General features: G+C 45.6%; 1 protein-coding gene across 1 annotated transcript in view; it reads left to right on the top strand.

The window, feature by feature from the left end:
* FGFRL1 (fibroblast growth factor receptor-like 1) overlaps positions 1–14,418 on the top strand; it is a 258,172-nt gene that overhangs the window by 240,495 nt on the left and 3,259 nt on the right. The window contains exons 4-6 of the mRNA XM_009331910.1: positions 4,117–4,197; positions 9,641–9,925; positions 13,914–14,267. Of these exons, the coding sequence (XP_009330185.1) occupies positions 4,117–4,197; positions 9,641–9,925; positions 13,914–14,267 (720 nt within the window). The remainder of the gene's footprint in view (positions 1–4,116; positions 4,198–9,640; positions 9,926–13,913; positions 14,268–14,418) is intronic.

Raw genomic sequence — 14,418 nt, forward strand, 5'->3', positions numbered from 1 at the left:
AACTTCAGCAGCTCATCCTTCTTAGCACTGCCTCTTGGGGTAATCTGCTGGCAGCAAAGCTGGCAATGCTGCATAGCTGGTCCCTGCTGCCCTTTGGCTGCAGGCTGATTTTTCTGTATGTACTTATCACCCTGACCTGCCTGTCTCTGTGGGAGGTGACAAGAGCATGAGTAAGCAATTGGCTTATTAGGTCATTTTTGAATATAGCTAAGACTCATGTGATTTCTGCTACTAACTCATCGTTTTGTATGCTGGTCATACATATCTGAATGTGGCTCGTTTTTTCAGGTTCACTCTTTGTCTAATAAAAATATTGCCAGGCCGGTTGCATTTGTAAAGCTTGGGGTGAAATGCAAACAGCAGGTCTTCAGATCTGGCACTATTAACCAGGCTTCAGACTGCAGGTTTGGGCTGAACCAGATGCCTCTGAACTTTCAGGAAATTTGGCTTTGATTTCAGTGGCATAGATCCCTCCCTAGGAGTGAGCAGGCTGACTAAAGTGTGTTTGTGGTACAGAAAGATATCCATCCTTGCTAGCACAGGGACTAGGACAACTGCAAAAGTGTTTCCTTACCCTAGGAAACCACTTGATATTAAAATTAAAAAAATCAGAAAGTTCTTCAAAACAGGGAGAGACAGATTCTTTCCATGCAGCTGCAGTACTAACTTTGGATGGGGCAGGTGGAAGTCAAATCTTGGTGATATCTGAATTAGACAGGGGTCTTCCATCCTAGGGGTCTTCCATCCTAAGGGTCTTCCTGAGATATCTGTCTCCCACAGTGCTGTTCCACTTTATGTAATAAGCTCTTTTTTGGCTCTCTAAGACCACAGTTCAGAGCGTAAGACACTCACCCAAGGTGCAAGAGGGGAGGTTCAAATCCCTCTCTGAATGCAGCAGAAGAGAGACTTGACCCTGGGTCACTCATATCCCAGGTTAACGCTTTATTGTAATATCACTGGCTATTCTGCTGCCTCACTCACACTTTTAAGTTTGACTGGAGATTCCTGGGCTTCAGGGAATCTTCCCAAAGTGAGTTTCATCCAATTTCTAGATCTCATGAATCAGCTTTTTTCCTACAGTTCTCAAGTGTGAGTTCGTCCAGATGCAGTCACGCTGAAGGTAGGAGCCCAATTCACTGCATGTTGCAGCTGGAGTGGAGACTGCTGTTAACATCCCTCACCCAGTGTGCAGCTCTGGGGATGGGAAGGAGTAGTTTTGCTCTACATGAGTTTTCGTGTTTATGACATTTTCCCCCCTGCCCCCGAGACTTCTGCTATGTGTTGCTGTTAACATTACCACATTCCTAATAAAAGTGAAACCGGTTCCAGAGGATCTAAACCAACATGTCTAAATGCGTGCAGTTATTTATTTCAGTCTTGCTTCTCCACCAAATTATCTATTTTATAGGCTGAGCATGGTGACATTAGTTCCTCTGAGCTCTTCCCCCCAAAATGATTTTTTCTGGGTTTGGTAGGTTACTTCACAGGTTTGCGATTTGGCAGGATAACAATCAAAGAAGCATCTTCAAAGCATCAAACAGATTCAGCGCAATTTTACTTACATCAAAAGCTTGGCAGCATGTCAAGAGGTGTTGAGAACACCAGTCAGTCCTTGTGTGTAGGCAGGAGGAGCACACATGGGCTGACATACTGTAACATGAGGCAGGAGGCAAGGGAGGATATACTGCTCTTTGTACATCAAGCTGAGTAGGATTAAGATATAATTGACAGAACATCACCACTTAAACGTCTTAACCGCTTTTAAGATATTCAGCAGTTAACAATGGGCAGGAATCCTACATCTCTGACCACAGTTTTTCTTTCTTCTCCATTACTCAATACATTTTTCTAATTGTGCGAAGGGATTTACTAAGTTCTCTGCCAGAAAGCATCCAAGATTTCATTTGTAGCACTACTGATATTTATGTGAAAAACTGTACAAGTGCCAGAAGATAATCAATTCAGTATTTTGACTGAAAGGAGACAATCTGTCATATGCAAGCCATCATATATAATGGGTATATTTGTATTCCCTGCATTCGGTTTGCCAAGGCTGTAAAAATATATTTGTAAAACGCAGCACATGGGTTACTCATCTCCTCTGTAACACAGGCTGCGGGCCAGCCTCGGCGGAGCCTGGACAGTATGTTTGCACACATGGAACTGCGCGAGAGTTGATGTTTCCTAAGTGTGACTGCGTTTCACGCTGCTTCCCTGTGGTTTAGGCTGGGAGCTGGCTGGAGCCCCTGGGAAAGCTTCCAGGTTTCCAGCAGTGGACAGAGGGTGAGAGGGAGGTGGGAAGGGGCAGTCGGCTGCAGTGAGCTGCTGAAGTAAGAGCACGGCATGCTGCTGCCCTGAAAGTTTTCTTTTCCCCTCGAAGTGACAGCTGCGCATACCTCCAGGGGAAACCGTGCCGAAGTAACCACATGGAGAAGGGAAAAATCTGACAGGGGCAAGGGGGGACAAACCCATATGGCATTGCAGCCTCTCTGCTTAAGGGACAGCAGCAAACGAGACCGGAGCATGTGTCGGCATAAAATGCCCAATGATGAAGAGATGGGATGATTTTCCAAATTAGCAGAAATTGGGGTGAGGATGGGGTTAAACACACATTCTTGCACAAAGACTGCACACAAGTTTACACACCAAGCACCGTTTAAGCACAACCCAACTTCTAAAACAACTGTAAAGAGCAGCTCTACTATTCGTACATTTGGGGGGGGCATGCTCAATGTATAAGCCGAGATAAGTTTTTCCTCTCTGCCGCAGAGATTACAGCAAGAAATTTCCTCTCTTTTGCTCATGAGACCTTTTTCATATGGGTTTTAGGAGTTGGGCATTTGGAGGGTTTCACTCCTTAGGTCAGATGTTTCCACTTTTCGTGATTTTTTTTTTTTTGCACCATTGCGGAGCAGTTTCTTATTGAGGTGAACTTTTTCGTAGCCTTCACCTGACCTATCTCTGAAAATCAAACTTCACACGCTTCAGTGCACTTTAGCTAGGAGCTGAGTAGCTCTTGACCAAGATCTTCACCTCAAATCCAGCTGCCGTATGGGGCTGCGCCACCTGTAGAGCACAGAAGTAGCCTTGGAAGAGCCATACTTCGCTGCGCCATCACCTGTAGGTGCCCAAAGTCTCTCAGGTGGACCTCCCTCCTGGTGTGATGCATTGCTATAAGAGGATGCTCTGAGCTGAGTGCTTGTGCAGTACAGGTTGGGCTGTTACTGGAGGAGGAAAAAACTTCATATCTGGGCACTGCAGAGGTGTGAGGACGCCAGCATTGCCCGGGTTGCAGAAGGCAGCTCAGGGCACTCCCCTGCTCCCTCAGCCCTCGTGGAGACCTTGTAGGTGGCCATATCACAGCGGCAATTTGAGGTGGGGGCTGCTGGAGAGATGGAGGTTTCACCTTGTGGTGATTTCTATTTCTCCTGGCAGTACAGGGCACAGAGTTGAGACCTTGATGCTGCTCTATGGTAGTGGTATAGACAACTAGAATGATAAGGGACAAAGTGGTGTGTTGTTGATATAGGTGGATGGGTGGCCTTAATTAAAAAAAAAAAACAAAACCCACAAACAGCTTTTCAATTCAATATTGCTTTCTCCAGTTATAACTTTGCATTCAGCATCCCTTGAGGGCTCACTTGACCCCAGACCTGCTTGCTTTTCTGATTTTGTATGGAAGCTGAAAGGCAAATTAGTGGCCCTAATTCCACTGCTTGTGCTCTGTGTGACTGATCACATAATTCTTCCCCCACCTCCTAGGTTTAATTATCTGTAATTTTGATTTATACCATTATTTGCATAGAAGGTACAACAGATCAGCTCCTCCTAGGGAACAGCAACCTGTAAACATAAACAAAGAGGCTTTTGTCAGCTATTAATGGAAACATTGATTAATCTCCCATTGCTTTGGTAGCCTGCTGAAAAGCTCATAAAGCAGCAAACTAAATTGTTCATTAAACTGGCTAGGCTGTAAGTGCCAGGATGTGGATGCCGAAAGTATGTTGAGTGTGTTTCAGCAGCATGGTGCCTCCAGGAGGAAATGCAAACTCTTGTTATAGTACTGCTACACTGCGGGAGACCTTCTTAACATCTTCCCTTTCCCTTCCTTTGCAGATGATGCCAGCTCAGGAAAGGATAGCCAGGTACCTGAAGGCTCCAATGGAGAATATGAAGATCATTCTGGGAAGCAATGGGGTAAGGAGCAGTGTATGTTTTTTGGTTTTCCTCGGCTCTTGGTTCACTGCTGTTCACGCAGCACATTTCTCAGTTGCTGAAGGAAAGGCAAGGCAGAGCAACTGGAGTGAGTTCTCCCTACAGATGGTCGAATAATAAACAGAGTGTCAGCTGAACGTGTCAGTGTCAATGGATACCATCCAAGGGTCCTTCTGCGAAATGCAGCTCCTGGTCTGCTCTAGGGCCCCCTGCCATATACCCCAGCATGGTTCTCCCTTGCATTTGTTTTTCTGGGCAGTGACTTTCTTTTGCATGTGCAGCTATTATAGCTTTCATAGACTCTCTATAATAAAGGCGAATTGACTTTTACAGCAATATTTCCAAAAGTCTTCAATGCCAACATAACACTGCTCCCACTGAGGGCAAATGGGAGGTCTGACTTCACTTCAGGATTATTAGTATTAGGCCAAAGCTGAGTATTTTTTTAAATTACCCTCACTTTTAGACACCTGCATGAACTTCTCTAAGCCCTGGACTGTTCAAGCATAGGATTTTGATGCTGTTGCAGAGCTTTGGGGAACTGCTAAAATCTCACTTGGAACAGGTTCTGAATCACCACAAGACTTGCAGGTCCAAAGTTTGGCCCAAGCACTCCTTGAAGGACAATAAGTTGTCAGGCTGATGCCAAACAGCTTTTGGCCGTTACTGGCAGGAGTGCGATGTGAGTTTATGACCTCGAGGGATGAAGCACAGCATTTCCATTTTGCTCTTGCAGTACATCCCTCCTTTTAATTTTATAATACAGGGATGGCTTTGTACCACATTCATGGCCAGGGAGTAACCTCGTAGCAAGGGTAGGGGTGGAACCTGTCAAGCTTTCACCGTATGAGTCCCCACCACTTCAGCTGAGGCCAGTTTTCTTCAGGAGCTTGCAAACAGGGGATGTGGTGTGCTGTGGTGTGGTCCAGTCCACACCTGGAGGAGGCGGTGACATAATAGCTTTGAATTACAGATTCATCTGAGACTGAGCTTGCTCTCGGAGAGGAAGGTAACCTCCACTCATTCTGGAAAAGGATGAAAACACTTTAGAGGTAGAGAAAGGATGGCTTGGATAAACTACAGGTCAGGAGTCCTTCAGGAGTGATTCAGCAGCTAGCAAGAAAAGCTGCCATCTCTCCACTCTTCATTACCCTGGTGGAGATAGGAGCAGACATTGAATGCCATGGCAGATGTGCTCCTGGTAGAGCCGGTCAATGATGGATCAATACAACAACAATATTATGAAAAAAGATGTAAGCACTACTAAAATTATTAGGCATTGACAATCTCATATCAGATTGTGTCTTACTCTGTGCTGCCCTGGCCCAGTCCTTTTTTGTCCTGCAGAGTGTTCCTGCACCTCTGCTTTTTCCCCTTTCCCTCCCTCCTGTCACCTCTCCCCAAGCAGAGAAATGGCTGGGGCAGGCCACACACCCCCCCAAGCCCTTTCCATCCAGCAGTGTTCACCAGCAAAGTGTTGGTGTGAGCTGGTGTGCAGGGAGGGTCAGTGTGTGTCTGCAGGTCTCTGGAGGATAATGGGTGAAGGAGCAGTCTGTGTTTGCAGAGTCCTGGGCCCTAGAGAAGTGAGAGAGGAGAAGCACGGTAAAAAAACCCTCCGTTTTGCTTTCCAGCTACCATCATGGAGTGGTATTGCTGGGGAGAGGCCCTGCCCCGCCCAGAGCAGGGAGCTGATGTGGGGAAAGATAGATACCCCCATCCACATCTTCCCACAACTGACTGAGCTCTTATCCAAAAGACTTGAAATTATTTCAATATTTAGTCATATCGTGACACTTTTTCGTATCATGAAAGCTTGAAGTACTGACTGTCACCATGTGGAGATAATTGTGGCAGATCGCAGCAGACTACATGTTTTAGCTAATCACCTCACTTTGTATGAGCAATATCTGACAGGAGCCTCTGGGACTAATCCATGCACCTTGAGGTGTCCTACAGGGAGAGGAGACTGCTGAATTCCTTCCCAGGTCTTTGTGCCAACAGCCTTCTGTTTCATTTAATTTTCATTAGCTTGAATAAATCTTCATGGTAAACAGCATTTCAGCAAGGAACCCGTACACAACACTGTCTCTTTGTCCCCATCCACTTGTGTTTTCTCTTGCTCTTGTGTGTGCCATAATTTATACTGTATAAATGTGCGGTTCATGTTTATGAAGCAAATGCCGAGTGATGTGGAGGAGAACAAGCATGTGAAGTATAAATAACACAGAGGCACTTTGTAATGGCCTTCACTGGCACTCCAACAAGCAAAACGTCTGTAAATGGTACCGATTTGGGGACAGACATTTACTAGCACCAACTCAAAAGAGACTTTTCCTGCCTCTCCCTCACACTGCTGCTTCTCCCTCTTTCTCCTTTGTGCTTGCTGGGTCTTTTTTTCTCTCTTATGTATGTGTCTCTCTCTCTTTCTCCCTTTTTGTTAACTGGCTTTTCTAAACTTGTCCAATTCAGGCTTTTGTCAAGGAAACATTCAGGACTGTGTAAATGGGATCTGGTTTCAGCATATTGCACGTGGCGTGGAGTAGCTTTTGAGACCACATAATCACTTAACCTTCTTTAAACAGAAGAAGAAAGACAGACAGAAAAAGCCAAAGAAGTTTAGCTTTACCTGTATTTTGGTATGTACCTGGGCAACAATGTATGAGGAGTGAATGCAAAACTCCGGACAGATTCATGGGAGTTGCAGTGGGAGGAAAACCAGAAATGTTTTAGGCCTGCTTTTTTGGGAGGAAAGAGAGTTTCTGTCTCGCAATGCCCTTACTGAGCAGGGACACCACCAAGTCCTTCTGAAATATTGCTGTGGAAGCAGGGAAGAGGTAAGGGAAGGCGAGAGCTTAGAGTCACTCACTTGAGTCTTCACTCTGCATGGGCAGTGTGACTGTCCTGTCTCCAACCTGCTCTTTGATATGTTAGTCCCAGCCCAGGAATCCCATCTGGTGAGGATCTACCTCTACCTGGACCTGCAGTTCCTGGTCTCGGAGTAAATTACTGCCGTATTAGAGGATAACTGTTTAGACCCATTTCACGGCTGGTTCTTAACCTCTCTATGCACCTTGCAGACATTTACTCAATTTCCGCAATGACAACCCTTATCAGCGTGTCTCCCTTGGCTCAGACTTAAACTTCGGCATGTCATTGCTCGCAACGTGCAGCTCTGACAGGGTTAATTGTCTCTCTGGGAGGGTGATTCTTTTTGTTGGAAGGGGCCTCCTCTTGCAGCAGACCCCCAAGGGAATACCCAGCAATTTACGCACCACGAACTGTGGAGTGGGTTAGTATGTCACACTTGCTGCTCAGCTGTCACGGCAAGGACTTTCAGTGCTGGAGTTGCTCTGGTTCATTAGATTACACATGAAAGCCTCTGTATGGAGAGTAAAGCATTTCTGAACAAGAGTTTGAAATAACATGAAAGGGCTGGGACCCAAAAGGACAGCCAAGGGGGGCAAGGGAAGGCTGTGGCGGCAGATGGTTTCCCCTACAGAAAAGGACTCTGAAGAGAGGGGTATGCCAAAGGGTGTCTTCTTCCGAGAGGGAGGGATGTTGGGCAAGGCTGCAGGGGAGTGAGGACTAAAGGATATGTTCACAGACCTCGGAGGGCAATGGCTGCCATTCCCCAGTGCTTGGAGGGAGGAAGCTGCAGACCAGCCTCCTCCATCCAGCAAAGCTCCGCTATGCTGCACATCCCAGGGCTTCTGGCCCTCAGCCCTGGGCAGCAGGGCTGGCTCTCTAGTAGAAAGTCTCACCATGCCGTCCTGTAGCTAACTTCCCTGATACCTGAAGCACAACATTCTCAGCTTGCTTTGGTGTGTTATATGCTGCTGAGGTTGTGGCTTTCCAGTTGCCATTGGTGAAGGCCAGTGGCTGATGGGCATAATTCAACCCAGTGTGCCACAGAACAGGCTGCTCATTACCTATTTCACTTATTTCCCAAGAAAAGGATCAGGGAGGATTTACCAGAGGAGTGCAAAAATGCAGGGTGACTGCCCTTTGGGGCTGAAGAGTAAGATCATGGTAAGCAAGAAACAGGATTCAAAAGCAGGAGGAGAAACCTGTTGTGGAAAAGCTGAATGGACTCAGAGGAGAAACTGGCTTTGCCAAGATAAAAAAAAGAAGTCAGGTGAATTTGGCAGGAGTATTTTGGATGGAGGGGGAGAGTGCCAAGTGGGAGTCAGAAATGGTGTTAATCTCAGCAGGAGACTGCAGTTTGAAGTGCCCCTGGACTGGCATTGCATAATTAAAGTAACTGTGAGAAATTTCTAATGTCTTTTGAATTCTCCATTACAGGATACTATTAGACAAGCTTTTGCCTTGCAGCAGATCATGTTCTATTGTTTCAACTGTCTTAAAAGTTTTTGCAAGGATCTTTTTCTTTCTATTGATTAGTTAGACCAACTGATGACTTTACAGGAAAACTCTCTGCCATGTCAGTAAAGCTACTAGGGTGTAAAGGTGCCACCTCTTTTACCTCTGGAATTCTGACATAATCTGAATTAAAGTTAGGTGCAGTCGAGGGTATAAGTTTCAGATTTTGCCGGGTGGGGACCTTGCATTTCTCTAGTGTTCTTGTCACTGCCGTTAGAAATATCGGTGATTTCCTTGCTAAGACAAAGGGACTATCTTAACCCATGATTCTGTTCACCAGCAGCTATTGCTTCAGCTTCTCCATTTTTGGGATGGACTGGCATGGGGTATCTTCTAATATCAAACTCAAGGTTTTTTTATTGGGTCTTTCCATTTGTTTGTCTGCTTCTTTGGGCCTTTCAATGTGAATACTTCATAAATTAACGTTGAATGAATTGCATACATTTAAGTTCAGATCAATGTACAGAAGTCTGGCACACTTCTAAGACTTTCCTACATATTGAAAAGATGTTGACTCTTCTTAAGTCCCATTAAAGCCAGTGAGAACTAAGGGGCAAAACATCTTCAGGAAATGAAGCTTCAAGTGGCCAGCAAAAGATTGAGAAAATGGTCAGCCTGACAGGAATCTGAGTTTTTTCCTTTGGTCTTGGCTAAGGACTTGCATTTGTGGCATGGAATATGGTAACAATTATAATGTGATTCTGGGGCCGCATTTTGCCTTCAGCTACAATAACATGATTTTGGTATTATTTTGTGAGATGGTCTGACACAGTTGCCTTACGGATACTGAGAAATTCCAGGGTTGTGCTATGCAGAAGGCTGATGCGGTGGCCATAGCAGTCCGGTAGACATTCAAAGGCATCAGGCTGGATTGGTGTCTCCTTTCTAAGGAAAGCAGGTTGAGTTGACAGGAGAGAGAGTGATACACTGGTATGTTTGGGGCTGCTGGGTGCCTCTCAAGCAAATTTGGCCATAACATTTGGCAGCAGTATCCTCCTTTGCATGCCCTTTGCTCACCACAGTCAATTTTTCATGCCTTTTGCAGCCCGGCCCAGGTTCACGCAGCCTGCCAAGATGAGACGGAGAGTGATCGCCCGTCCTGTTGGCAGCTCCATCCGCCTGAAATGCGTGGCCAGCGGGAACCCACGGCCTGACATCACATGGCTGAAGGACAATAAGCCCCTCACGCCCCAAGAGATTGGGGAGAACAAGAAGAAGAAGTGGACACTGAACCTGAAGAACCTGAAGCCAGAGGATAGTGGGAAATACACCTGCCGAGTGTTTAACAAAGTTGGAGAAATCAATGCAACATACAAAGTTGAAGTAATCCGTAAGTGCAGCCGCTGGGGTGGAAAGGCAGGGAGGGAGCTTTGAGAAGGGGGCTGGCTGAGTAAAGAGAGCGTGGTGGCAAGTGTGCAGTGCTGATAGCTGGACACAGAAATGGGGAAGTGTTAAAAACATCAGCAGAGACAGAGAAAACATTACTGAAACTCCAGAGTAAACCTGACACCTGGGCAAGACAGAGTAGCAACAATACAATTTAGTAGCTGAAACGGGGAGAGATACTTGGGAAATAGTCATCTCTGAGGGCACCTGCATGGTAAAAGTTCACCATTGCCCAGTTCAATCTTACACTACCAAAGAGTCAATTCAGGGACAGCCTGAGAACTGAGAAAGCCCTTTCACGTACCATAGAAGAGGGGTGGAAATATTTAGGATAGCCCAGATTACTCTATCAGAGCGGTAATAGGATGAAACCAATCAATTGAAAATTTAGTCTAGATGGCTGTAATAGGAGGCCCACTTCATTAGAGAAGTCTCCCAAGGGAATTAGCAGAAATCTTATGACTAGAGTGATTAGCCAGACAAGGCTTTAGGGCCAGATTTTAAAAAACATTTGGCCATCTGAAGGTTCAGGTGGGTACAAATGAGATACTAAAAAAAAGAAAAGATCCCACTAGGGTCCTGTCTGTATCTTTAGATGCCTACATAGCTTCAAAGATTCAACCCTTAGAAGATGAGCTGTGGGGGATTACCCTGCATTATGGTGGGGTAGAGTAAATTGCTTTTCTTACTATCTAGCTATTCTGATTCTTGGTCTCTAATCTTCTGTTTCCCCTATTATTACTGAAGATAATTATACTCAAATCCTACCTAAGTCTACCAGAGAAGAGCTCTTATTCTTAAATCATTGTGCTTTGTCTATGACATCATCATAAGTGGTCATGGAAGTGATTACAGAGCAGCCAACTCAAGAAAGTGGAGAAGATGAGCTGAGTGGAGAGAAGATTGAATAGCCTTCATTAATGAGGAGCAGGGGCATGGAGGGCTATTTCCAGCCACATGGAAAGCATGTTGTTTGTCTGTGCATACATTTTAGCATGAGAAAGTTTATCCCAGTGTGAAAGATTGTTCTTAAAGGTAAAGATCTGTTCTCTGATAAGTCCTTTCTCTAGAATCACAGGAATTAAAAGCACATGTGGGGAGCTCTGTTGGGCTCCAAAGGCACAAACCTGCTGGACATCTGGGATTGATAAAGATGCAGCTGTGTGGAGACAGTAAAAACATGTGTTTACACTAAAACCAGGAGCAGAGACAGGGAAATGAATCAAGCCCCATCCTAATGGCAGCTGTGGCATTTTCACTTCATCAAAACCAGACAGCACCAGGAACAAACCCCTTTCTGTGTCCCTGTTTATCTTGGTTTTTATCAACCTAAAGATGTATGTAACCTTTGTTTTCATTAGCTTTTGCTGGCTAGGAGTGAAAACAGTAACCAAAGCTGGAACCAGAGTCAAGGAGATAAGGGCATTAAGCAGTTTTCAGACATCTTTCTATTTTTAACATCATTCTGTGGAACATTACAGGTTTTATTCAATTTCCTCCTTTTTTTTTTTCCTCTTGAGCCTCCACTCCTAAGTCCTGCTTATCTGAGTCTCAGTCTCCCCAGCTGTGATTCCCACTCGTAGTCCCAAGGCAATATAGAGACCACTGTGGTATTTTTGTTTCCCAAGCACACCTTTAGAGCCCTCATTATTGAAAGTATCCTGAGTTTTTGAAAGAGGGACCATTGTTCTTTCCTCTCACCCCAAACCCAGTGGTGGTGGAAGCTGTTCTATTACATGCTCAATCCAACAGTGTTTGCCATCAAAAGTGGCTGATGATTGCCAGCAGTTACCACCCACTGTGATACCATAATTTCTCTCTGTGCCTAGGATAGAGGTTTGCTGTACCTCCTTGGCTGGAAACTGTGACTGATTTCTCTGATGCTAGTACTAAAAAAAAAACCCAAACATTCCTCAGAATGAGGGATGTATTTTTCCTTTGACTTTATGTGGTGTTGACACAACCTAAGGCTTATGATCATGCTGGAAAGTATGGTCTTGTGAATATCTTGTGTTTGATTTCCTTTCCTACCATCTTGTTTCCTTCATCAGCTGAGACTTGAGGCAAAAAATTTTATGAGAAAGGAAAGATTTTGTTATTGGCTAGAAAAGCAAAAGCCTTCTGACCTCTTCCTCCACAAAAATTTGCTCCATAGTGAGTGTGGGGATGATGAGACTGAAGAAAAAATAATAAAAGCAAGGAGGTGAGGATGAAGTGAAGATCGTCCGCACCAGTAGTGCTTGTGGTCTCAGCTCCCCCAGCAGTGGATGACACGGCATGGGATGGCTTCCAGTAGAGATTGGGCAGCTGGGCAGCTGTAGCTGGGCAGCTACCAGGCCCAGCAACAGAGAGGACAGATATCTTTTGAAGGACTCCCAGACAAAAGATGAGACAATATCCACAGCCTGCCATTAGTCTGTGAAAGAAGGGGCCTTTTCCCACCCAATTTTGTCTGTCCTTAGGAAACATTTGGGAAGACCAAAAGGAGAAGGAACATGTCTTACCCCAACTCTCACTGTCCCCAAACTGGGGGTAGCCACAGTGGTTCTGGTGTAGACTCTCAATAGATATGTACTTCTAAATAATCTGGTAAAAAACTGAGGTTGTGTTTGAGAATACATAAGGTTCTGTCATATTCACCTGTAAATTGCACCCTACCAGACATGGTAGCAAGAGACACAGCATCACAGAATCACAGAATGGCTGAGGTGGGAAGGGACCTCTGGAGGTCATCTGGTCCAACCCCCCACTGCTCAAGCAGGGCCATCTAGATCCAGTTGCCCAAGACCATGTTCAGACGGCTTTTAAATGTCACCAAGGATGGAGATGCCACAGTCTCTCTGGGCAACCTGTGCCAGTGCTCGGTCACCCTCACAGTAGAAAAGTGTTTCCTGATGTTTAGAAGGATCCTCCTGTGTTTCAGTTTGTGCCCATTGCCTCTGGTCCTGCCACTGGGCACCACTGAAAAAAGCCTGGTTTCATCTTCTTTACACACTCCCTTCAGATATTTATAAACATTAATAAGACCATCAGGGTCAATATCAAGTGAACATTTACAGTGAAATAATCCACTTCATTTGTGTTCAGACATGTGCTATTGCCCAAATTTAATCCTGAGATGGGTTTTGGCCTTTTTGGCTAGTATCAGGCCATTTATCTTCCTCCAGTCAAGACTCAAGAAAGATCACTGCAGCCTCTGACCCTGTAGGTCAAGTTACATCCTTAAGATCCCATTATTTTGGGATATGGTCCCTGAGACATGGGGATGAGTGGGAGTACAAGACGGATGGCTCCTTTTGTCATCTCACAGCTGTAGTGTACAGCAAGGGAATGGGGGAATTCAGCAGTCCAGACCAGACTTACAATACTTGCCAGGGAGCAGAAAGGCCAGGTCTGACTTGTGTGGTGCTGAGTAATACCACCACAAACTGGGTGCCCAAATATAAATGCTTCATGAGTGACCTGAGAGAGCGGAAACACAGCAAAGACAGAAAAACCTTCTATAAGAGATTCTTAGGACCCTGTTTGCTTAGCAGTTAGGAGGGTTGTTCAGTGTACAGAAGAGAGGGCTGAAGAAAATCTTCCAAAATACAAGGGCTAAGAAGGAGAGCAAACTTTTCTCCAGGTCTGATGCAGATAGAGTAAGTAACTTCCATGTTAGTAACAGCAAGATTCAGGTTGAGCATGAGAAAAGACTTGCTAAGCCTCACATGATGGAGTAGTTGTCTGGAGAGACTGGAAAGCATCTACCATTAGAGGCTTTGGCCGGGGATGGGCAAATGTATATCAGGAGAGGTTTGCAGAAATCTCAGCCTGCCTTGGGGCAGGGAGTTGGACTAGACTTCTACACCTTTTTCCTATGTTTCTGCAATCACAAGTTAATGAGTTTGGCAAACACCTTTTTTCATGGAGCTCCCTGTGTTTTTGTGCAGAGAGGACGAGGTCCAAGCCCATCCTGACAGGGACGCACCCTGTCAACACGACGGTAGACTACGGTGGGACCACATCCTTCCAGTGCAAAGTTCGCAGCGATGTCAAACCCGTCATCCAGTGGCTGAAAAGGGTGGAGTACGGCACAGAGAGCAAGTACAACTCAACCATCGACGTTGGGGGACAGAAGTTCGTTGTGCTGCCCACAGGGGAGGTCTGGTCCCGTCCTGATGGTTCCTACCTGAACAAACTGATGATTACTCGAGCCAAGGAAGAGGACGCAGGGATGTACATTTGCCTAGGGGCAAACACCATGGGCTACAGCTTTCGCAGCGCTTTTCTCACAGTCCTGCCAGGTGAGTTATGCCTTTTTTCCCCCCATCTGAACAATAGTCTGCACCATGGTATTCATTAACACAACTGCTGATGTCCATCAGGCTCCATGGCCCTCTGTGATTCTGTGCTGATTTAGGCTAGCCCAGTTCTGATAAGAATGAGTGAGGGACT

Source organism: Pygoscelis adeliae, unplaced genomic scaffold (genome assembly GCF_000699105.1).
Source record: "Pygoscelis adeliae isolate BGI_AS28 unplaced genomic scaffold, ASM69910v1 Scaffold209, whole genome shotgun sequence".
NCBI lineage: Eukaryota > Metazoa > Chordata > Aves > Sphenisciformes > Spheniscidae > Pygoscelis > Pygoscelis adeliae.